Source organism: Grammomys surdaster, unplaced genomic scaffold, assembly GCF_004785775.1.
Source record: "Grammomys surdaster isolate TR1022 unplaced genomic scaffold, NIH_TR_1.0 125940, whole genome shotgun sequence".
Taxonomy (NCBI): Eukaryota; Metazoa; Chordata; class Mammalia; order Rodentia; family Muridae; genus Grammomys; species Grammomys surdaster.
Window position 1 is genome coordinate 2,612,264 of NW_021620762.1, and position 25,512 is coordinate 2,637,775.

At 46.6% G+C, this 25,512-nt stretch overlaps 1 protein-coding gene across 3 annotated transcripts in view; it reads left to right on the forward strand.

Annotated features, from left to right (window-relative positions):
- The first annotated feature begins 9 nt into the window (after positions 1–9).
- Positions 10–25,512, forward strand: part of Rnf157 (ring finger protein 157) — a 68,516-nt gene continuing 43,013 nt past the window's right edge. For 2 of the 3 annotated variants that reach the window (XR_003709425.1, XM_028752931.1), the window contains exons 1-2: positions 91–197; positions 15,444–15,562. Coding sequence is in view for 2 of the 3 variants with exons in the window: in XM_028752931.1 (XP_028608764.1) it covers positions 110–197; positions 15,444–15,562 (207 nt within the window). In the remaining variant the exon portion in view is untranslated. Of the gene's footprint in view, positions 198–15,443; positions 15,563–25,512 lie in introns of all 3 variants that reach the window. The other variant, XM_028752930.1, reaches the window with a different exon arrangement.

Below are 25,512 nucleotides of genomic sequence, written 5' to 3' on the forward strand. Positions count from 1 at the left end.
CAGCCGAGCGGGCCGCGGCGGGCAGCCGACCCGCGCACCGGGCGTGCGGCCGGCCGGCGCGCTGAGGCTCGGACGCCGGAGCCCGGGCGACGCCGCGATCGCAGCGGCCATGGGGGCCCTGACGAGCCGGCAGCACGCGGGCGTGGAGGAGGTGGACATCCCGTCCAATTCCGTGTACCGCTACCCGCCCAAGTCCGGTGAGGGCCGGGCGCGCGCCACGGGCTGGGCGGAGGGGAGGCCGCGCGTCGGATGCTGCGGGCGAGCGACGCGGTGGCCCGGGCGGCCCAGGGTCGGCCCAGGGTCGGCCTCGGAGCGGGGGAGGTCACCGGGATGCAGGGCGGGAGGCGTCCCCCCATTCCGGGCCCCGGCAACGCCGCGCGGAGGACTGCAGGTGCCTGCAGGGTCACCGAGGTCACCGCTCGCGTCCTCGGTGGTAATCTGCTCTGCGACAGGGATGCGCGCCGCCGGGGATGCGGCGTTGCAGCGGCTGCGGGTTGGAGAGGCATCCCTGACAGGCACCTGTGCCAAGTGTGGTCCCCAGGCTGTCGCATCCAGGCTCCTGGGACGGTTAGAAGTGCGCTTCTGCGGGCATGAGGAGTGGGAGAGGCCGAACTTGCTTATGCAGTCCTTAGGTTTTCCGGAGGCTGTCATGGGAGGAAACTAAGTTAACAGAGATGTGTAGGAATCTGACAAGAGTCACTTGGATTGCCCCCTTTCCTAGTTTCTGGCAAGAAAATGGCTGGAGACGGTAAAAGTGTTTTCTGTCGTACTGTCACTTGAAACGGTCTATGCCTTCATCCTCAGCATCAACGTTGCAGCTCTCCTGCAAAACTCTCTTTTGACAGCAGATGAGAAAGTAGTTCACTTGAGTGAGCTGCTTGCCTGGGAGAGCTGCTGGTGAATGACCCAGGTTCACATCCTGTAGCATCTTTTTTTTTTTTTTTTTTTAACTTTCTGATCTCAGGCCCCCTGGGACCCATGTCTACCACCTTCCCTCTGGCGTGAGGACCTGATTTGGATTTTGATGGCGGTGGAGTGAGGGAGGGAGGTGTCAGAATTGGAGAAGATCCCATTCTCCCTTTGCTAGAATAAAGACATGCTAATGAGTCGAGCTGGTTTCTCAGCAGTACATCCAGTTTCTGCCAGGTGGAAGCTGGGACCAGACAATGAACCTGCCTCCCTGCCGAGTGAGCGCTTTTGTGCCAGGGAGTGAGTCCTAGCAGAAATGAGTGAGAACCGCTATAGGAAGGGCTGGCGCTAAGCAGCGGGTTGTTAGTGTTTTTAATAAACCTCTCACTAATTATGACTGTATGGTTACTTTTATCTATTTTTTTTTTTTAAATGCATCTTAGCACCCTGAAGGCTGAGGCAGGATGGTTAGTTAGGTTTGGGGTCAGCCTGGGCTGACACAGTGAAACTGCCTCAAAGAAAATAAAACCAATACAACAAAAAGGAGGCCAATCTAGCCTCCCTCCCCAGAGGTAGGATTACAGATGTGAGCCGCATTTTGTTCCTTAAAAACACAACTATGAAACCAGGTGGTGCAAGCTTTTATCCCAGCACTTGGGTGGCAGGGATAGCTCTGAGTTTAAGGCCAGCCTGATCTACAAACTGAATTCCAGGACAGCCAGGCCGGTTATACAGAGAAACCCTGTCTTAAAAAAAAAAAAAAAAGCAGCAAAGCAGCAGTGGGTTTTTTTCTCTTAGGTCCCTTAGCTTTTCATCGATCAGTATATGGGGCATGTCTTGCTGAGCTTGGAGTTTGTGGTAGAGTTGCCTCAGGAGGATAGTTACCCTTCCTCCACATAATCCTCTCGCCTTGGCCTCCCTTCCCAAACAGGAGGATTGCATTCATGGGCTGCCGCACCTGGCTCCAAAGCCTTTCTTAATTCCAGTATTTAACAATTCAAAATAGTGCTCCCCACTCTGCCAGTCTCTGAAAAGGTTTACCTAATTCTAACTCCTTTTTACCCATTCTTGTTTTTGTTATTTTGAAACCCTCTTATTTAGCGCTGGCTGGCCTCAGAGAGACTTGTGTAGCCAAGGATGACCTTGAACTTCTGATCCCCTAGTCCTGGGAGCCTATGAACGCACCAGCAAGCTGAATATAGTCTGTTTGAGCCCAGGATTTCTTCTATGCTAGGCAAACACACTTACCTACTAAACTATACCCCCAGCTAGGAATGGAAGTGTTTTGTTTGTTTGATTTTTAAAAACAAGTCTTGGTGTATATTCCAGATTGGCCTTACTTTTTCCTTTCTTCTCTTTTTCCTTTCCTTTTGCTTGATAAGGATTCACATAGTACCATGACTTGCTTGGCCTTAAACAAACAAACAAAAAAAATCGATTTTTTTTTTTCCCCTCTTTGAGGTAGGGTCTCGAGTAACCAGGCTGGCCTTAAACACATGATGTAGCCAAAGCAAGTGTGAACTTCTGGCTCTCTCTCCCACTTCCTAAGTACCGAATCCCAGGCAAGTTCCATCAATCCTATGTAGTTTGTCTGTGCTGGGACTACAGGCGTGGGTCTCCATACCGTGATTTTAGACTAATAGTTCTCTGTTTGATGGTGCTGGAAAACAACCCCAGAACTTTGTGTACGGTAGGCAGGTGTTCTTCCAGAGAGTCACACTGATGGGCAGCTTTGGTCCATTTGGTCTGAGTGTCCACCGAGTCCTTGTGTTTTACATCACATCCCCCCAAATCCTTCACAGCAATATTTGGACTAGAGTTTGGACAGACTTTGGAAATGATCACCTTTCGAAGTTAGGCAAGTTGACATCTATAATGTAAACGTGGTAGTTTCCTCTAAAAAGAAGAATCTGACTTTTATTGTGTTTGAGTGTGTGTGTGTAAATGCGTGTGGCTGCAGCAGCATTGCACTCCAGGGAGCTGCAGTTATAGGCATGTGGGCAGTTGTGAGCTACTCAGTGTGGGTGCTGGGAACTGAACTTCGGTCGTCCGCAAGGGCAGCATGGGCTCTTACTAATGGCCCCCTCTTTTAATTTTTTCTTTCTTTTTCTTTTTTTTCTTTTTGAGTTACCATCTTACTATATCGGGGACTGTTAAGACCCCTGCCTCAGGCTCTAAAGCGATAAGGAGTTCAAGTGTACTCTTGTGCTTGGTTGTTTCCATTGATCTACTATACAGTCTTTAAAAAAAAAAAATCACTATTTAAAAATTACACATCTTCCAAAAAGTTCACTGTTAATCATTTAGTGTCAGAGGTAAGCTGTGTGCATGAACAAATGTAAGATTGCAGAATCACACAGGCCCTGTCCTATTAGTGTGAACTCTTTAATCTATGACGTCAGTCAGATCATCCAGTAAAATAAAGTACGAAAGCTACATGATTGTATCAGTAGAGTCAGGCAACACATTTGCTGGAACCTGCTGGAACGTCCATTCATCTGTGATTAAAAACCTTTAACCATTCAGAGGCAGAGGCAGGCGGGTCTCTGTGAGTTCGAGGCCAGCCTGGTTTACACAGAGATTGAGTTCCGGGATAGACAAGAGCTACACAGAGAAAGCCTGTCTCAAAAAGCTAGTGTAAACAAAAGAAAACCAACAATACTTGCCAAGTTAGACCTAGAAAGGAACTTCCTCAGGCTGATGAAGGACTTCCACAGGAAGTGATCCTGAGTACTTCTCTGCTGATGTCAGGAGCAAGGAAGAATACCTGCTTTTGACATTCATTTCTTTCCCCCAAAAACAGGGTTTCATGTCTTCCAGATTGGCCTTGAATTCACCATTTAGCAGAGGAAGACATTGGGCTCCTTGGCCTTGCATGCACGCACCCACACCCAACACATCTTTAAATACTAGGATTACAGCTGAGAGCAGAGCCAGGGCTCTGTTTGTGTGGGAGATGGGGAGCAGGCCTTCTATGCAGTAGGATGTGTCTTGAGCTATACACACCACCCGCACCTTTTTGATAATCTTCTGTAGCCCAGGCTGGCCTGGGATGCAGCTGACAAGGACCTGGAATTCTCGATTTAGAAATAAATAGTAAGAAGGGTATGAAAGATGGCCCAGCAGTTGTAAGCACTGAGTGCTCTTTCGACGACCCTGTTCATTTCCCAGTACCTATATAGTGGCTTACAGCCATTCTTAACTCCATTTCCAGGGCAACCAATGCCCTCGTTCGGCCTCCTCAGCACCAGGAATGCACGTGGTATACAGCTTTATATGTAAGCAAAGTCTCATACACATTAAAAAAAAAATTCAAAGCCTTAAAAGTAACCATAGAGATAGAGAAATCAGTGCATTATATGAGGGCTGGGAATAAAGTTCAGTAGTAGAATACTTGCCCGGGATACACAAGGCCCTAGGTGTAATTTCTAGTGATATAAAAATGTTCTTAAGACGAGTTGAAGGAATGGCTCAACCGTTATGAGCTTAGATGACTCCTGCAGAGGACCCAGATTAATTTTCTAGCATCCTCACAGGATGGCTCCCAAACACCCATAACCTCAGCTCCAGAAAATTGAACACAGGTTTATGCATTCTTTGGGTGTCTTTACTCATGTGCACACACACAGACACACATACATACACAACATTTTTTTGTTGTTTTGTTTTTCGAGACAAGGTTTCTCTGTATAGCCCTGGCTGTTCTGGAACTCACTCTGTAGACCAGGCTGGCCTCGAACTCAGAAATCTGCCTGTCTCTGCCTCCTAAGTGCTGGGATTAAAGGCATGCGCCACCACCGCCCGGCCATACACAACATTTTTAAAAATTAAATATTTTTAAAAGATATTTTAAAAGACAGTATGGTTTTGGTGCAACAAAGGCGTATTTTAGATCAACGGGAGAAAAGTCTGAGCCAGAAGTAAATACATGTAATACAGTAAATACATGGAATACAGTTGACCTTTTTTTGAGAAAGTCTCATGTGTGCATGTAGTCCATACCGGCTTTGAACTCCTCTCTTGATCTGTCCACTCTCATTGTGAAGTGTTGGGATTACTGAGTTTATCAAAAACAGTTTGTGGGGAGGAATAAAACATTGAAGTGGAGAAAGGCTTTTCAAGATCTAGTGCCAGGATAGTTTTATCTTAGCAGATAATACGGTGGACTTGACCCTTTATAAGCTGGAATGTAGCTCAGTGACAGAGAGCTTGTACCAGCAGGGGTGGGGACCTCAGATCCTTTCTTGATATCACAGAAAATTTTACTCAAAATTGATCATAATGTGAGAAGAGAATCCAGAGAACAAAAAGAAACTTTTTCTTGTCTTTTCTTTTTTTTTTTTTTTTTTTTTTTTTTTTGGTTTTTTGAGACAGGGTTTCTCTGTGTAGCCCTGGCTGTCCTGGAACTCACTCTGTAGACCAGGCTGGCCTCGAATTCAGAAATCTGCCTGCCTCTGCCTCCCAAGTGCTGGGATTAAAGGCGTGCGCCACCACCGCCCGGCACAAGAAACATTTTCAAGTCATGCATACAGTGAAAGATTTTTATCTAGAATACACAAAGAAGTTCCATAATAGCATCAAAGCCAGATTAACTGGACTTGGTGGTATGAACCTTTAATCCCAGCACTTGGGAGGCAGAGGCAGGCGGATTTCTGAGTTCCAGGGCAGCCTGGTCTACAGAGTGATTTCCAGGACAGCCAAGGGTATACAGGGAAACTCTACCTTGAAAAACAAAACACCCCCCCCCAAAAAAAACCCCAAACAAACATACTTTTATTATTGGGGGCTGGCGAGATGGCCCAGCAGTTAAGAGCAGTGGCTGCTTGCTCTTCCAGAGGACCCAGGTTCAATTCCCAGCACCTACATGGCAGTCCCAAACTAACTCACAACCTCACATAGACATACATACATGCAAGCAAGATACCAATGCATGTAAATAAAAATAATAAATTATTAAGAAAGAAAAAGGCGAAGTACTTTATAGATAATTCTCAGTAAAAGATCAACAATAGCTGATAAGCACATGAAGAGAGACAGGATCTACCCGAGGGAAAAGGTGGGTCCGGTGACTCATGTCTGTAATCCCAGTTCTCAGGAGGCCAACACAGGAAGATTCTCAGACTAGCCTGGGTTATAGAAATAGTTCTTGGCCCTCTCAAAAGTAAGCTACAGTTAGACAATAAGTCACGTTCACTAGGGTAGCTGTCAACTGAAAAACAAAATAGTAACAAGCATTGTTAAGGATATGGACAAATGGAAGCCCCGGAACTCTACCCTCAAGACACGGTGCCCCTCATGGTAATCTCCGGATTAAAGAGGAACACTTCAATGTTGGAGGGTAGCCTGGGCTATAGACCAAGTTCCACGTTACCCTGGGCCAGTGTGAGATCTAGCATCAATATCAAACAGGAAAGAAAAGCAGTTGTAAACTATTTACTTCTCAAGCGGGTAGTTACTGTGTGACTCAGCAGTCAAACCACTTCTGGTGTAGGCCCACCACCCAGAGGAGTAAATTCACACGGCCTTCGCACAGATCAGTCCGTCATGATAGTGAAAGGTAGACATGACTCAGCCGACGAATGGAACAAGGATGTGTAAGCACGACACACACACACAGAGGAATATTCCCGGGCAGTGTGGGAGAACAACGCTGATGCTACAACGTGGACAGCCACGCAGACACGCTAAGTGAAAGGTGCCAGATTCAAGATGTCACGGCGAAAGCACTCTACTTGAAATGTCAGGAGAGAATGCAGAGACAGAAAGCAGGTTCACCGGAAGCTGAGGAGAGGAAGAGAAAAATGACGTTGACGAGTTTCTTTTAGGGTAGTGAAAATATTCTAAAATTAGAGAAGGGCGAATTGCACTCAGCCCTGAGTGTACTACAGACCACACGCTCTGTATCTGAATGTGTATTCTGGCCCCTGTGGATTTCAGCACGTGCACATACCCACACACAGACTCTCACACATGTAAATGTATATCTATTGAGATGAGCGCACATAAGCTCAGGCTGGCCTGGAACTTGCTGTGTTGGTGAGGATATATCTTTTTTTAATCATTTTTTTCACATGATATATGTTTGTTTTTTTAAATTAGGATTTTACTTTTGTGTACATTGATGTTTTGCCTTCGTGTGTGTCTATGTGAGGATACCCTGAAACTGGAGTTAGAGACAGTTGTGAGCTGCCACGTGATTACTGGTAAGTGAACCCTGGTCTTCTGGAAGAGCAGCCAGTGCTGTTAACTAGAGAGGGCTGAGCCTTCTCTCCATCCCCTGTAAGGATAGCTTTTCCTTCTGCCTCCTAACTGCTGGGATTATAAACACGTGTCACTATACCTGGATTGTACAGTTTAAATTAGGTGAATTATATGTGATAGAAGTTACACTTTAAACCTAAATCTAAGAGTTAAATGTAAAATCATAGAACACATAGGAGAAAGTATTTGATTTGGATTATCCAGAAATCTAGAAACGACACCAAAAGCACAATCCAGTTGATATCTTTTTGTTGTCTCCATGCTGGGACTTGAACCCAGCCTTATAACTGCTGGGCATGCGTTCTGCCACTCAGCTGGATCCACAGTTCTCAAAAGCAGAACCCACACAGATGAAAAAACAGAACTTGGATTCTTTCACAGTTCAAAAAAAAAAAAAAGCAAAAAAGAAAATTTAAAAGGTATTAAGGGAGGCTGCTAATGGCACACGTCTTTAAGACGTGGAAGGCAGAGACAGGTGAATCTCTATGAGTTTGCGGCCAGCCTGGTCTACAAAGCGAGTTTCAGGACAGCGAGACTACACAGAGAAACCCTGTCTCAAAAGCAAAACAAAATAGCTAGCAAACAACAAAAAAGAAACTGGAGAAATGGCTCAGTGGATGAAAGCACACAGTGCTCTTCCAGAGGACCCAAGTTCAATACCCGGTACCCACATCAGGCAGCGCACAACCCGCTATAACTCAGGCTCCAGGGGGTGCAATGGCTGCTGTGGACTCCAGCACTCACGTGCACATATCCACACACAGACTCTCACGTACACATCACTTGCAATATTGCAACACATCTTTAGAAAAAAGACGTTGGAGCTGGGCTCCTTTAATTCCAGCACTCAGGAAGCAGAGGCAGGTCGGTCTATTTGAGTTTGAGGCCAGGCTGGTCTACAGAGCTAGTTTCAGGACAGCCAGAACTACACAGAGAAACCTGTTTTTAAAAATGAGAGGGAGAGAGGAGGGGAGAGGAAGAAGGAAGAAGAAGACAATGACGACAGAAGACACTGGGCTAGAATGGCTCAGTGATTAAGAGCTCAGCCTGCCCTTGCACAGGACCTCAGTCGCCGGCAGCTACAGAAGGAGGCTCACACCCTCTGTAACTCCAGCTCCTGGCGAGCCAGCACTGGCCTCTGCAGCCACCCTCACTCGCATGCTCACACTTACACATACATATAATTAAAGATACACGGAGGAACCGAAAAGACAAGACACAGATGTAATTACTAAGGAAAGGCAACTGAGAACCTGTAGCCGTGGTCACTGAAAGGGATGATAGAAATGTAACGGAAATGTCCGTGAGAAAAGAGGCAGGCACGCAGGCAGGGGCTTGCCTGTAGTCTTAGCACCTAGGAGGTGAAGACAGGAGGACAAGGCTGTCCTTGTCTACATAGCAAGTTGGAGGAGGCTAGCCTGGACTACACAAGACCTTGTCTGACCCCTTCCCCCCCAAAAAAAGAAAGAAACACCTCATTGTCAATGAGATGCCACTTTATACCCTTTAAGATGTCTAAAATAAGAAGGATCAGACGTTATCCAATGTCAGCGCAGAGATTAGAGTCCTTATGAACTGCTAAGGGAACATGTAACATGGTATAGCTACTCTGGAAAGAATTTGACAGCCTTTTAAACTAACTTGTAAATGTTAAATATGGGTGGTCTTGGTCACCAATACCTCCAAAATGTCCCACTGTGCCTGGTACAATTAATTAATTCCCACTGTCTCACCAGACAAGGTGGCTGCTGCCTTTGTCTTAACTCAAAGATCTGTTGTCAAGAGACACCATGGCAGCTCTTACAAAAGAAAGCATTTACTGTAGGGTTTGCTTACAGTTTCAGAGGGCTAGTCCATTATCATCATGGTGGGAAGCAGGCAGGTGTGGTGCTGGTACACTAGTGGAGGGCTTTACCTCTTGATCCAGGCAGCTGACAGATCAAGACACTGGGCCTGGCATGGGCCTTTTAAGCCTCACATTCTTGCTGACACACTTCTTCAAACAAAGCCACACCTCCTAATCCTTCTAAACAGTCCACCAACTGATTGACTAAGCATTCAAATATATCAGCCTATGGGGGCCATTCTCATTTGAACCACCATAAACTGTAATTCCAGTTCTTGTGAGGCTGAGGCAGGAGGATTGCTCCAATTTCTAGGCTAGTTTGGGCCACATAGTAAGTACCAGGTCATTCAGGACATGGTACAGCTACTTTGGAAAGAATTTGACAGTCTTTTAAACTAACTTGTAAGTGTTAAATATGGGTGGTCTTGGTCACCATTACCACAAATCCAGTTGAGAACATTTTAGCGACTAAATCCTTGTCGCAGAAAACAAAAACTCTCACTGGCATCCTCAACACTATGCTCTCTCCTGTTCTCTGTCTGTATATTTGCTTCTGTTCCCCACCTCATAGACACACAGTGGTCAGCCTTGAGGCTACCTTCTTTCTCAGAGCTTCTGTGGAAAGTTTAGTCCTGTTCTTTGGCGTGTGTCAGAAGTTCATTCCTGTAAGGCACCGAATATATTCTGTTGTAGGAGCATAATATTTTAAAAATTTAAAGTTAGAACTGGGAATGCAGCTCAGTGTCCCCCCTAACATCTGTGGAGCCCTAAGCTCATTTCTCAACGTGGCAAAAATAATAAATGTTTTAAAAAACAAGAAAACTTACCCTCTTTTGCTTCTGCATTTACTGATGGAAGGATATTGTATTGTTCCAGTATAACTTATTGTTTAAAGCAACAGTGCAGGGCTAGAGAGATGTCTTACTGGTTAGGAGCTCCTGCTGCCCTTCTGAGGGACCAGTACCCTTATTCCCAGCGTATGGGAAGTTTACATGTCAGTTTACAACTGTGTGTGACTCCATTTCAGGAGTCCCAATGGCCTGTTTTGGTCCCTATAGGTACTTGACACATGTGTGGTACACATACATACATGTAGCTTCCATATGTAATAAATTAAGTTGTTTTACATGTAAATTTAAAAAAAATACAATGAGGGCTGGAGACATGTCTCAGTGGTTAAGAGCACTGACTGCTCTTCCAGAGGTCTGAGTTCAATTCCCAGCAACCACATGGTGGCTCACAGCCATCTGTAATGGGATCCGATGCCCTCTTCTGCCATGCAGGCCTATAGAGCACTTATATACATTAAATAAATAGATAAATCTTTAAAAAAAAAATACGATGATGCTATGAACATCTGCATGTTTTTTTGAGTATACATGTGTTTTCATTTTTGCGTGTGTCAATCAGTATGCATGAGGTATTAGTGTTCATGCATGTGCATGTGCTTTCTTGGGGGAGTCAGACTGCTCCCCCTCCCCTCCCCCGTTAGTTTTTTAGACAGGCTCTCTCACTGAACCTGGAGCTTACCAACTGAGTTGTGCTGGCTGGGTCAGTGAGCTCCAGGACCCACCTGCCTTTCCTTACAATGCTGGGATTGCAAGCATGGGCTGCTGTCCTCAGCTTTTTACATGGGTGCTGGGAAAACGTAGTCCTCTGCTTTCCTGGGAGGTGCTCTACCGATGTCTCCAGCTCTTCCCTTCTTGTGTGGAGCCTTGAATGCTCATCGCCTCTGAGACCTCGTCATTAACTCTCCTTCTGTCTTGCTTATTTATTAAAATGAAGACCGTTTGCTGCAGGAGTAATAACAACGGCCCTCTTTGTTTGGGGGAAGAGGTTGGCTTCATTTATTTATTTTGCGATAAGGTCTTCAAAATACAGGCTTTAGCTTAAAACAGAGCTAGATTTTTAATCCCAATGCTGGCATCAACCAGCTGTGTGGCCCAATTAAATTTATCGGGCTTTGTTGTTAAGCTACATTAAATAAAAAGTTATTTTTAAATACAGTTCCATTTATTGGAATAATCAAGTATATAACTCCATTACTCCAAAACTAAATAGTACAAGATTAATATTTTCCACTTACAGGCAGGATATTTGTTTATACTGTGACCTTAATAAGGGAAAATATGCAAAGAGGCTTTCCAGCAAGAACCATTAGTATGAGATAGCCACTGCTAAAATCTAAAATTATTTGTAGATGTTTGCCCGATACAATATAAAGTTTTTCTGACTTGAAAATTTGAAGATTTGAGTTTGGAATTTTGCCACAATAAGTAAATTACTCACCATTTCTCGGGTCTAAACATGTGGGGTTGTGTTTTGCTCTCCCGAATGCTACATAGTGATTATGTGTTGAAAACATCTATGGTCTAAATCTTCTGTCTCCATTCAGAAGTCAGGCTTCTGCTTGTGGAATTATAACAGGCCATGCCGCCTTCAGTTCTGTTTCATTTCCTATTTTATTCTGGACAAGGACTGTGTGCTGGGTATACTGGTTCCTCCACGAGATAAGCAAAACAAAAGATTGCAGTTTGGTGTAGAAACAGAATGCTTTCGAGTCTGAAGGATCTGAAGTACGGTCTTTGTTTGCCTCTGCCAGAAAGGAAAGGTTCCCTGCACTTTATCAGGGTGAACATTTTATCATCTCAGCCATTGTCTCTCTTTACCACAATAAGAACAGAAAAAGGAAGAGCCAGACAGGTTTGTGCCTGCATGCTCTGGCCTCTCGTCTGTGTCTGTGTGTATGTAAACAGCACAGCTGAGATGTATGCTCCTATTCATGAGGAGTGGGTGGTCCTCCTCTCCCACTGCTCCTCCTCTCTCAGATTGTCGGATGGAGTTGAGTTTGGGACAGGGATTTGAGTTTACCCATTGTCTCTCTTTACTTTCTTCAGTCATGGGGGTCTTTGATCCACAGGGCCCTCACGGGACCGGAAGGCAGAGGTGCTATAAGCTTTGCAGACAGCATTGAGTTCCATCTTTGGTTGATAGGAATCTCCACAAATGATTTTTTTTTTCAAGACAGAGTTTCTCTGTGCAGCTCTGGTCATCCTGGAACTCACTCTGTAGACCAGGCTGACCTCGAACTGACTGCTTCTGTGCTGGGAATAAAGGCATGTGTGTCCCACCACGCCCTTCGAAAATCATTTTAGCCTGTGTTATTGGCACTGATTTTAAATTTTGTGTATCAAAACTTGATTTGAGGGTAGGAGGAGGGCAAGCTGTCCTTGCACTCTTGGACACGGTGATCCTCCTGATGGAGCTTCCTATGTCTCTGGGACTACAGGCACATACTGCTGTGCTACATAGTTTGGTGGGCTTTTGTTTTTAATGGAATTTCAATATGTAGGCTGACCTGGCCTTGAACTGACGATCCATCTTCCTCTGTCTCTTGGATGTTGGAATTACAGGTCTGTACCACTGCATCAGGCAGCCCTTGATTTTAATACAAGACAAAAACTCCATTTAGCTTTCTGTATCTTTTTGAGACAGGTTCTCTCTGTATAGCTGTGGCTGGCCTGGGACTCCTATGATCACAGAGATCCAACTGCTTCTGCTGCCTGAGGAGTGGGATTAAAGGGATACCACCATCATCCTCAGCCCCTTCCTTCTTATAAAATTTGATGAGGTTGACCAGGCATGGTGGCAGAGACCTGCGATCTCAGGAGGTAGGAGGTAGAGGCAGAAGGGCTAGCAGTTCAAGGTTACCCTCAGCTACCTAATGACTTTGAGGTCAGCATGTCACTGGAGAGCCTATATAACAAAACAAACAAACAAACAAACAAACAGCTTATCTTGTCTTGTGTTTGCAATGCTGAGAGTGGCCCCAGGACCATGCAGAGATGTTAGGTAAATGCTTCATGTCTGAACTACATCTCTCTCAGCTTTTAGGTTGGGTTTTGTTGTTGTTTTGTTTAGGTTTTTTGTTGTGATTGGTTGGTTGGTTGGTTGGTTGGCTGGTTGGTTTGGTTCGGTTTAGTTATTTGAGGCTGGATCTCAATCTGTAGCTCGGGCTACATAACTATAGGCACACAACACCACACCCAGCCAAATCTTTTTTCCCTGATTCACCTAATGTCTCAGAAACAGATACTTCCTGCTCTGTAGGAAATACGTCTCAGAACCAATGGTAAAGGCTCAGTTGTTCATTTGAGAAGACTGCTTTCTACTGAAGGCAAGTAGGCTCCTCCCCTTTATCAATTATGCGCTTGGAAAATAGGGGCAGCAAGTGTGCAGCATGAATAATGAATGGGTAGCGATGCTGTCCTGGACTCATTGCGTGCTTCGTCACAGCGGCCAGCTGCTGTGTTTCTGGGTTCAGCGGGCTTCAGGGAGCAGCCCCTTGGTTTGGGCACAGCTGCTCTTTGCAGGTGTTTTCCTGATCTTTAGTTTAAGAATGGCCTCACTTTGGTGAGTGATCTCAGCCACATGGTCCATTTAGTAAGTGTTTCTGGACTAAAGCTCCGAGTCTAGAAAGGAAGATCTGAGGGTTCAGCTCTGTTTTCTGGTCTAGCTGTCTTCCCTTCTCCCTTCCTGTGGCTTCTCTGTAGCAGAAAGTGCTAAAACTCAGTTTCTCAGCTTACTGAAAGGAATCTCAAAAATCACAGTGGACTGGGAGTTTATATTTACCCTAGCTGTATTATACGCAAGACTTCATGGTTTCCTAAGTTCTTTGCATTAATCTGATGCAAAAGTATATGAGCATATTGACAAAGTTTTCTAAGGTATGAGTCTTTCCCTTGGATAGTCAAACCTATTGTCAGTTTAGGGAAATTTGAGGGTGCAGGATGTGGTGCAGCCTGCCTGTCATCTTAGCACTTGGGAAGTAGAGGCAGGAAGGAGTTCAAGGCTAACCTCAGCCAATTAAACAAGTTTGAAGCCAGCCTAGGGTACATGAGACCCTGTCTCAAAAACAACCCAAAACCAAACAAATAAACCAGCCAACCAAAAAGTTTAGAATAAGAGGAATTTGTGTCCCTATCAGAGTTAAAATAAGCCACTAGATAAGGGGTTCTCAACCTTCCTAATGCTATGACCCTTAAATATAGTTACTTCTTCATGTTGTGGTGACCCCCAACCATAAAATTATTTTCATTGCTACTTTATAACTGTAATTTTCCTACTGTTATTAGTCACAGCCTAAATACGTAATATGCAGGATTGTCCTTAACCCCAGTGAAAAGGTCTTACTCAATCCAGAATGGGTCGAGGCCCACAGGTTGAGAACCCTCCTGCTAAGCTTGCCAGAGTCCTCAAGTTTCTTGTTGACTGTTGAGATGATCTTACTCTGTAGCCCAGGCTGGCCTTGGATCTTTATGCCTTAGCTTTCCAAGAGCTAGGATTGCAGGTACACACCACTGTGCTGGCCAACTCCCTTGTTCAGCAGCTAGTCAGTGTGGAGAGCCTGCATTGGAAGGGTTGTGGAGGTATAGTAGTGCCAAGAGGCAGGCGGGGAAACTGTGGGTATGAGCTGGGTTTAAAAACTCCAGGCAAAAATGATACATGTGTATAAATTGTTGATACGTGTAGTTAGGATTCTCAAATGCTCAGGACCCACCTCAGGGGGAGGTGGAAAACCCAGGACCAAGCTGAGCCTGCTAGTGTATGCCTATAATCCTAGCCCTTGGGAGGCTGAGTCGGGAAGATCTGAGCTCTAGGCCTGTGAGGGCTTCACAGAGTGAAACTCTGTGCCCCCAAAACGAACAGAGGACTTGTGGTGGCAGTGCATGCTTTTAGTCTCAGCACTTAGGAGTCATATGCAGGCAAATCTCTGTGAGTTCAAGACTAGCTTGGTCTACATAGAGAGTTCTAGGCCCTCGTGGACTACACAGATGAGACCCTGTCTCAGAAAACAAAGAAACAAACCAAGCTGGGTGTTGGGAGATAGCTCAGTTGTTAAAGTGTTTGCCTCGTGAGATTGAGGACCCTTGTAAAAACAGTGCGGTCTGTTTGTAGACCCAGCTATGGAGACAGGGAAACAAGTCAGTCTCTGGGCTCACTGGGCAGCCAGCTTAGTCTAGTCTGTGAGCTGCAGGTCGCATTGATGTGGACCTCTGGCTGGCGCATGTGTGTGCGCATGCGTGCACACACACACACACACACACACACACACACACACACACACACACATCCCGAGTAGCAAAATGCAAATAGGTTCATCAGTGGCCATTCATGGACTTTCTTGGCCTTGGTTAATGGTATTTTTGGTCAGGATAAGGACTCAAACTTGTTACCAGAGCAGAAGTCGCCTCTTGGTTTGTTGTTTCTGTCCTGATGAGCCTCTGCTGATTTTGTGCCAGGGTCTGAAGTCAGAAGAAATGTATCTGATTCTTGGTTGGGAGTCCTAACCTCTTACAGCGTTTCCCCCTCCATCCAGCCTCACGTCACTCTGCTCCTCTGATTCTTTCTGTCTGTCCCCCTCCAGGCAGCTATTTTGCCAGCCACTTCATCATGGGAGGAGAGAAGTTTGACTCCGCGCATCCGGAAGGGTACCTGTTTGGTGAGAACAGCGACCTGAACTTCCTGGGAAACAGGCCAGTGGCGGTAAGGGTGTAATCTTTTTACTGGCTGAGGGCCTCAAGTGACCAGTAGAGCCCTGTTAAGAACACGTTTGTTGATATGGCAGGGGGCTCTACGGGCCCGGTGTCTTGGTGCTGCAAGGCTGGGGGAGCTTGGAGCCCTCCTGAGGGTTCCCCTTTCTAAGAGCACCTCCTTAAACAGTCCTGACCAGCAAGAGCAAGAACTGAGTTTACTGTTGTGTGCTAGACCTAGCACAGAACCTGGTACAAAACGAAAAGCCTTAGTAAATGTTTGTTCAGTGAATGAAGTTCCCCTGGCTTTGGAGTTGTACACAGTCATGCCAGCACTTGGGAGGCTGAGGCAGGAGGATTGCTGAGAATTCACGGCGATCTTAGGCTACGGAGTCAACTCTTAGGCTCTGTAGACTTCAAATCTGTATCATCTCTGCATCTGCGTGAGGCTTTATAAAACAGCTACCAGATGACTCTTGAGTGGTCTGTGTGCGGAGGACGGCCCAGACACTGTTCTGTACATGAAGACCTACCCGAGAGAGGACATACTGTGCCTTATGGATGATAGACAAGTGTTACATCTCCAGAGAACTACTTTATTGTATTGGGTTTTTGAGATAGGGTCTCTATTGCGTAGCTCTGGCTGTCCTGGAATTTGTTAGGTAGACCAGATTGGTCTTGAACGTACAGAGCTCCACCTGCCTTTGCCTCCTGAGTGCTGACATTAAAGGTGTGGACTACCACACCAAGTTTATTATTATATTTTATTTTCTTAATTGTTTCACTTGGTTGGACAAACTGTCCGGGAACTCACTCTGTGGTCTAGAACTCATGACAGTCTTTCTGTCGTGACTTCCTGAATGCAGGATTACAAGGCTGGGCCACTGTGTCTGCCTGTTTCAGGACTCGCTGTCCCTCTCATTTCACTTCATCAGTGAGAGACCTGGGGTTCTGAAACACGAGTAGTGGTAGAAGCTGGCATATTGAGACTGTACCTGCTCCAGGGCCCTCTCCAGTGCTTTACATGAAATCCCCTCCCTGTCTTATAAGTAGATCTGCCTTGCTGAAAACCATTTTTTTTATTTTTGCCTCTTGCTACCTCTGAAAACTCTGTCTTCAGAAAACTGCCACATTAGTGAGGCAGATAGAACACACACCAGGAAATGTTAGATAAGAGAGGAGGTCTGCAGTGACTGAGTTCTGCAGGAATTGAGAGTGGGAGGGAGCGCTGTGGGCGATTGTGGGGCTGTGCTGAGGGACTTGGGTGGGACTTTGAGAACTGACTGGGCTGGTGGGAAAGGGCTGTCACCTGGAGGGAGGTGCAGAGTGTAAGTCTAAAACACCCCTGTGTTTGTTTTTTTGGTTTTTTGTTTTGTTTTGTTGGTTTGGTTTGGTTTGGTTTGGTTTTTTGAGACAAGGTTTCTCTGTATAGCGCTGGCTGTCCTGGAACTCACTCTGTAGACCAGGCTGGCCTCGACTCAGAAATCCACCTGCCTCTGCCTCCCAAGTGCTGGGGTTAAAGGTGTGCGCCACCACTGCCCAGCTAACACCCCTGTGTTTATAAACTTGGCTAACAGTCACTGAACAACTTCCACGTGCCAGTTCTGTGATAGGTGCTACGGACACAGGGCTGAAGTGTCCCGAGTTTGTTCCTCCTGAAAGAAATAAGGGAAGTGGGCTGGCCTGTGGCAGAACAAGAGTAGAGAGCTGAGTGGGCTGCATTGCCTGAGAGGCTGTCATCCCCTCCTTAGGCCGGGGAAGGTTTTAGAGATTTGGGGCTGCTGAGTGACTCGGAGAAATTGTGTTCAGGAAGGTTGACGGTGCTGGCTCTTAGCCTATCCTGGGTAACCCCTCTTCTAACAGTACTTTGTAGTATTTTCTAAGTAAAGGTGTAAGGGACATGTCTCTCATCACAGTGCTGAGAAGAGTTCTATGAATTCAAGGTCAGTTTGGGCCAAATGGCAAGTTCTAGGCCAGGCGGGAAGCAGGGCACATGCTGGTGGTTCTCCTCAGTTCTCATTCTCAGGGGATCAGGCAGGTCATGATAAACACCTGCTTTTTAACTCCTCAGAATCTCCTCTCAGCCTGTCCCCATTCAAATCCCAATACCTTGGAAGTCTGTGCTATAGAAGAAACAGCAGGCGGGAGCGCACGCACGCACGCACGCACGCACTCACATACACACCTCTTCTGCTTCAAATCAGATTATGCCAAGTAATATTTACCAAATGTCTGTCTTTACTGTGCTCCTTCTGCCTTAGCAGTTAGCACGAGTGTTTCCTCCGTCTCTGAGAGCCAAGCGAGGGTTCCTCCTCATTCACCAAGGCAGCTTAGAAAATGGACTTCATGTCTGTATCTGCTTCTTTCTTTCTTTTCTCTTCCATGTATGTGTTTTAAAGATTTGTTTATTACATGTATGTGAGTACACTGTAGCTGTCTTCAGACACACCAGAAGAGGGCGTCGGATCCCATCACAGGTGGTTCTGAGCCACCATGTGGTTGCTGAGAATTGAACTCAGGACCTCTGGAAGAGCAGTCAGTGCTCTTAACTGCTGAGCCATCTCTCCAGCCTGTGTGTGTGTGTGTGTGTGTGTGTGTTTAAATGGCCTCTTCTGCCTGTAAAGATGACTTGAAGATAAGCAGAAGCTTCTCTATATAGGTGTATTCGTGATGGCACACTTTCCCCAAGGTGAGTCAGCTTGTTTGGATGTCCGTGGAGGATGTGGTATGACTGATCTCCTCCTGAATTGCTAGGTAGCAGCCTTAACCTTCAGTGTGAGGCTCCCCACCCCGCCCTGGAGGAGCACTGACGTCGTGCTCTTGTTGGTATGTTAGTTTCTGGAGCACTCATCATGTGCACTTAGTGCTGAAGAGAGATTCTTTTAATCACACTAAGTTGGGTATAGGGGTCAGGCCTGTAATGTGGTACTTCAGAGGCTGAGGAGGGAGGGGGTCAAGTTTGAGGCCAGTTTGGGTTACGTGGAGACACTTTCAAAAAACCAGAACAGCCCATCTGTGGTGGCTCATTTCTATAACTCCAGCACTTGGAGTGCTGGTGGCACCTTTAATGCTAGCACTTAGGAGGCAGAGGCAGAAGGATGTCTGTGAGTTCAATTTTAGCCTGGTTTACAGAGTTTCAGGACAGCCAAGGCTACAGGAAGAAACTCTCTCTTGAAAAACGACACTGAGGCAAGAGAATCGTGAGGCCAGACTGGGCTACAATGTGAGACAGTGTAAACTAGACAGCTGTGTACAGGATAAATGCAGCGTGTCTCCTTCTCTCTACACATGTACTGAACCCTCCCTAGCCCTGCCGTCTTCAGCAGCATGTGTGTGTGTTAGCTCATCCTGGCTTCAGCCTGATGAGAACGGTGCTCATTCAGCAAGTGCACAGAGGCACAGAGCTTAATATTGCCAAGCCTGCAAGGGAGCCAGCCAGCTTCTGGGCCTCCCTGTCTGCTCCAGAGCCTCAGCACTCTGCTGTTTTGTCATGGTCAGGCATACCCAGGCTTTCCCACATCCTGGCCATGAACCCTCTGTGTGGCTAGGATCACCAAGAGAATCTGTTGGTTTGGTTGAGATCTAAAAGGGCTCAAGAACTGCTGTGTCCTCCTGGAGCGTTCCCTCAGAGAGTGAGCATGTGGCATGTAATTCCATCTGCTGAGCCGACCTCTGGCTTTGCCAGGGTGCTCTTTAGGTTTGATTGGGGGACATTCTGAAACTGAGAATAGACACGGAGCTTTAGTTCTGTAGAACTGACTTGACTCTCAAGTGACAGAGCTGGGTGTCTGCTTGTGAGCATCAGGTTACAGAGCAGAGAAGACAGCCTTTTAAAGTCATCCAGCAGCAGGGGGCAAGAGCCACTCCTCTTTCCAGAGAGGGGGAGGGGAGGACAACAGGCAGAGAAATGCATTGAAATGAATTGTCATATTGAAATATAAGTGCCACAGACGTCCTGACTCCTGGCATCTGTAGGACTTACAGGTATTTCCTGTCGTTTCCAAGAGAGCAGCTGAGAAGCCTTCCCTTCCCTCACTGGAGCACTAGGGGTCTACCCCCAGCATATTTCATCAAGGCAAATTGTTAATCAGCTCTTAGCATTGGATTTAGATGAATGAGTGTGTGCATGTCCAGAAAGGTAGCTGAAGAGAGTGGGAATCAGGGTTTAAAGTCTTCTTCTTCTTTTTTTTTTTTTGGTTTTTCGAGACATGGTTTCTCTGTTTAGCCCTGGCTGTCCTGGAACTCACTCTGTAGACCAGGCTGGCCTCGAACTCAGAAATCCGCCTGCCTCTGCCTCCTAAGTGCTGGGATTAAAGGCGTGCGCCACCACCGCCCGGCTTAAAATCTTCTTTTTATTTTGCCATTAACCTCTGTGACCTTGGAAGGTCTCAGATTCCCCACTTATAAAGTGGGGAAGGTTCTGACTTTAGAGGAACACAACACTGGGAAGATGCCTGCGGCTTGCTGGATGAGAAGCAGCCTGGAACAGTGACAGCTCTGTTTGCCAACCTTTCCTCCAGTTAGCTCTTCAGCTGCTGCTCGTTGTGGGCAGATGGACCATCCGTTGTGTCTTCACATTATTGTGTATTGCTTTGTCTTTACAGTGCCACATGTCAAACATACAGCCTCATGCATGGGGAGCAAGCCACCTACCGCTAAGCTGCACCCTTAGCATCTACATTGGGTTCAAAGTACTGGGTGGGGTTTTTATCTTTTGTTTGTTGTTTGGTTTGGGCAGTGTTTTCCTACATAGCACAAACTGGCCCAAAACTCCAGATCCTCTTGCAGAGAGCTGGGTTATAAATGTGCACCCCGCCGGGCAGTGGTGGCATACGCCTTTAATCCCAGCACTTGGGAGGCAGGGGCAGGTGGATTTCTGAGTTCGAGGCCAGCCTGGTCTACAGAGTGAGTTCCAGGACAGCCAGGGCTACACAGAGAAACCCTGTCTCGAAAAAACAAAAAACAAACAAACCAAACCAAACAAACAAACAAACAAAACAAAAAGCAAAGTGTGCACCCCACTCCTAGCTCTCCAGTGCTGTATTAAGCGATGCCCTGGGCTTCTGAAGGCCTCTGGGAAGCACAGCGGAGAAATGCCCAGTAAAGACCATCCAGGTCCTGGAAAGGGTAGGCAGAGCAGCTGCTGGCTTCTCTGTCCCCTTGTTTAGAGTTAGTTTGCTGAGGGAAACCATTAAAGCTCTAAGTTACCTAGTCACTCGGAGCTGTCGTCTCTGCAATGCCCTCCTTCTCTCTGCTTGCAGCCAGGAGTCCACACAACATTCCTCTTGTTCGTGGGAAACTGTTGCGTGTTAGCCAGTCCTGACAGTTCGCCTCAGGCTGCTTTCTCTGAAGTGGCCTGATTCCTGCCTTGCCCCTCGTGCTCTTTGCAGCAAGGCCGCTGAGAACTAAGGAGCACGTGTGTGCTTTACTTCCCTGTCTTCGAGAGACGTGCCCAAGAGTTGTACCGAATGCAGCATCCGCAGTTGTAAGCTCTTATTAGCATGTGTGCAGGGGAATGCCTGCCAAGCATTCTACCACTGAGGTGCACCTCCAGAGCAAGAACAAGCGTATTATTTTAATAGACAGTCTCAGGTAGCCCGGGCTGGCTTCAAACTTGCTATGTAGCAAAGGCTCTGAACTCCTGAGCTTTCCTCTATCTTTCTTTTTTCTTTAAGTGATTTTTTTTTATTTTAGTGATTTATTTATTTTTATTTTATATGCTTTAGTGTTTTGCCTGCATGTATGTCTTCGTGAGGGTGCCAGGTCCCCTGGAGCTGGAGTTGTAGACTATTAGGATCTGTTGTGTAGGTGCTGGGAATTGAACCCAGGTCCTTTGGAAGAGTAGCCAGTGCTCTTAAAACTGCTGAGCCATCTCTCCAGCCCTGCCTGTATCTTTCGAGAACTGGTCTTTAGAAGTGCCACCAACCAGCTAGAGGCAAGGTTTCTTCCTTTCTTTCTGTCTTATTTTTTTTTTCCCTGTCAGCATGCCACACACACATACGAAAGTCAAGGATGGTTCTCAGGATTTCCTTCTCTCCTTCCTCGGTGGGTTCCAGGGATCACATTCTGCTTCTCAGGCTTGTACATGTGGTCTTGTTATGGTGCCTAGGCTGCTCTTTTACTTCCGAACTCCAGTGATTCCTGCCTCACTTTTCTAACTAGCTAAAATGACTGGATTTTACCGCAGTGCCCATCTCAGGCCGAGTTGTTGACAGGAACATACCAGTGTGTTACTTCAGTGCCTCTGAAGTAGGGTTTTGCACATAGTAACTCTGGGAGTGAGGTTGGGAGGCAGGGAGAGAGAAAGAGGAGCTTTCAGTCAGCCATTTGATATTCCTGCAGAAAGCGGGGTCGAGTAAGCAGGCTCACACCTCGCTCTGATGTGCCAAGCAAGCACTGTGGGAGAGAAGACCCAGTGTCCTGGCACAGAGAGTGGGTGCCTATTTTCTAGAGCAAGGGCATCTGAGAGGCTTCCATCTAAGGGCTCGAGCGCGATGTCAGGCAGGAGAGCGGGAAGGCACTGGAACTGAGTCAACAGTAGCCGGAAAAGCACAGAGCAGGACAGTGGACTGGGGCTCTGGAAGTGTTGATTGTGGGTGCCACTTAGAGGGGAAACTGAGAGGACAGCGGCCCATGTCTGAAGGGCCATGGCTACCGTACCAAGTGTGCTTTGCCTCTGGGTTTGCGAATAGATGAAGGTGATGGTTAGTCACCAGGCCTCAGAAAGGCAGGGAATAATTTATTTTATTATAACTTATTATTACCTTTAAGCCAGATGTGGTGACTCTCTAATCCTAGACTTGAGATGGAAATGTCTGGGTATATTTACTGGCAAACCATGGACCCCAAATCCCCAGATTCATTGAGTTTCTGAAGGTGACTCACCCCTGTAATCCGGGCGCACACAGAAGGCCAGAGCAGGAAGATTGCTGTGAGTTAGAGGTGGGCATGAGCCACAGAGTGAGACTGTCTCAAAAAAACATCTTCTGTCTTCTCTGATCTTTTCCTTTCTTTTTTTTTTTACATTTGTTTTTATTCTTTTTAATTATGAATGTCTGTATGTCTGTATGAGTGTATGCATATGAGTGCAGATGCCCACGGAGACCTGGTGAGGGCATCAGATTCCTTACAGCTAGAGTTAGAGGCAGCTGTGAGCTGCTTCATGTGTGTGCTCGACGACAACTCAGGTTCTCTAGAAGAGCACTGAGCACTCTTAATTCCCAGTCTGTTCTTTTCTTAGTCTTTTTATTGTTTGAGACAACAATTTCCTTCCATAATCATCACACCCAGCCAACTCTTTGTCCTTTGCCCCTGTCTGCTGGACAAACTACTGATCCAATGGCCTCATTCACTCCCTCATTCTTTTAATATCCTAGTGAACCTCCCTGAGATTCTAGGCTAATGTTAGGTTCTAGTGATAGAAAGACGTAAAATATATAGTCCCTGCCACAGGCAACTTGTCCTGCAGCTAAGACATGACATGAGAAAGGTCAGACAGAAGCACCTGGGATTCATCCAACTAAGTGAACGCAGCTCCTCCAGGTGACCCAGCACAGGGCTTACAGGGAGGCCGCGGGGGGGGGGGGGGGGGGGGAAGACGGCAGGGGGCGGGGCGGGGCCGGCAGTGGGAGGGGCGAGCGCCTGTCCAGCCAGGCCACACAAGCAGCCTGCCCTGCTCCCCTGTGAGGTCTGCACTTCCATCCTTTGGACCTGGAAAACTCCGTCAATATATTTTTTCTTTTAAGATATTTTTATTTTATATGTATGAGTGTTTTGCCTGCATGTATGTGTGTGTACCACATGCAAGCAGGGCCCTCAGTGGCAGATTACCTGACATTGAAGTCACAGACAGTTGTGATCCATCATGTGAGGGCAGGGAACTGAACCCAGGACCTCTGTAAGAACAAATGATCTGAGCATCTGAGCCATCTCATCAGATCCTCACCAGTAGCTATTTAATTGGGGCTCAATTAATATCCATTCTGGCGACATAAGAGAACTGTGGAGCTGTGAGCATGAACACAGATGACCAGTTGTTCAGGTCAGACCCTAGGTCTCAGTAGGCAAGAAGAGTGTTCGGATGCATAGAGAAGTGGGCCTGTGCTGAGAACAGTAGGAGAGGTAGTGTCTAGGCTGTAGCAACCAGAGCATATTTTGGACTCTCCCAGAGGATATAGCTAACTAGTAAGTTTCCCTGACTTTTAACATCAGGCCTGTTCTAGAATGATGCTCCCCTGTGTAGAGACTTTTAAACGATTCCCTAAAGACTCACCACGCTTCTTACCCTTCAGGGCCTGCCAGGGGATGTATTATTCAGGTCCCTCAATAACTCTGACATTAAAAGAACAACAACAAACCTTCCTCTCTTATTGATATTTGAGCCTGGCTATGGTGGTGGCCAGAAGGGCAAATGGGGACAGGTCTGTAGGGCAAGTATTGCCTTATCAGGTGTTACACTTACTGTGTAGTCAGTTAAGCAAAGGGGAGAAGGGCAAGTAAGGGCAGGTTCTTCCATCTTTAGGGAGAGGGAGTAGCGCCCTTCACAGGCTCAGTGAATCTGGGAATCTGGGGTTTATGGTTTCCAGTAAATATAGCCAGACATCTCCATCTCAAATGGAGTTCATCCATTTGTACCAAGGCCTTCAGATAGCACACTTGGCTTCACTGAAAGGCCAGGCTGTGCTTAACTCTACAGACTTCCTTCTTTCATTCCCTCTCCCCATCTGTCAGTCTGTCTGTCTTTTGTATCTCAGGCTGGCTGACAATTCACTTAAATTCCTGATCATCCTGCTTCATCCTCCCAGGAGCTGAGATTCTATGGATGTACCACCATGTCTGTAATTTTGTTCTGTGTCTTGCATGCAAGGCTCATTGCTGCATCTCCAGTCTCTGTTTTTGTTTCATTTGTTTTGGGTCAGGATCTCCTGGTATAGCTTAGGTGGCCTTGAACTCCTGCCTTAGCCTCCAAGGTTCTTGGATTACAGGGATGCAGCCTAAATTCTGCTGCTCTTAAATTCTGCTTTGTGCCTGCAGGAGGTAGTTATGATTGGGTGTTGCCAGAAAAGGCTTTATGTTGTTGACTGTCACCATATCACCAGGTCAGAGCTGGCTTTACATTGTTGACTGTCACCATATCTGAGGTTGTTCTTTTCTCTTTTCGTCATGGATGGCTGTGAATAATGAGTATCCGCTCTACAGTCCTGCTGGAACCATCTCTTCTATACCGCCTGTTCCAGAGACATCAAACCAACCAGTGCAGTAAATGCTACGTGGTTTCTGTCTCCCTTCACCTTGCAGGAAAAGTCACAGAATGCCAGGGACCAGCTGTCACATCCCTCCCTCAGAGTGGATTCCCTTTGCTATCTGACTGATGGGTAACCCATCTCCAAAATCCCGTCTGCAGAAATCACTGGTGTTTTGTTTTGCTCCGAGATGTTCTTAGTCTACAAGCCTGGCTACCTCTGAGCCTTCAGACTGTTCCTCCAGCCTTCGACTCTTAGGTGCTAGGATTACAGTCTTATACCGCTGTGCCAAGACAGACTGTCTTAGGCAGCTTGTGAGTCTGACCACAGCCAGATTCTACTACACAGGGTCTCCCTCAGACTTGTCTCTTCACTCAGTGTTACCACTTCCTCTCCCAGTCCCCCAAGTGTTGATTCTTCTTAGACATTTTTATCCCAGAACTCTCCTTTCTGCACAAGTCAGGCACAGGCATGCTTGCAGGTGTGTGTACTATGGTGAGTGCAAGGCCCTCCTCGGGCTCAGTTCTTCAGATTTCAGATCTGTGTGTCTGGGAGCTGAGAAGCCCTGCTCGACTTCATATTTTCAACAGCTTCTCCAAGCTACACCTCAAAAGTGAGAGTTGGCTCTATATACATGCCATTGAAAATGTAAGCTATAACTAGTGTGCTGCCTGTCCTGGGGAATGGGTAAACACTGCGGTTAAGGCGTCTGAAGTACAGG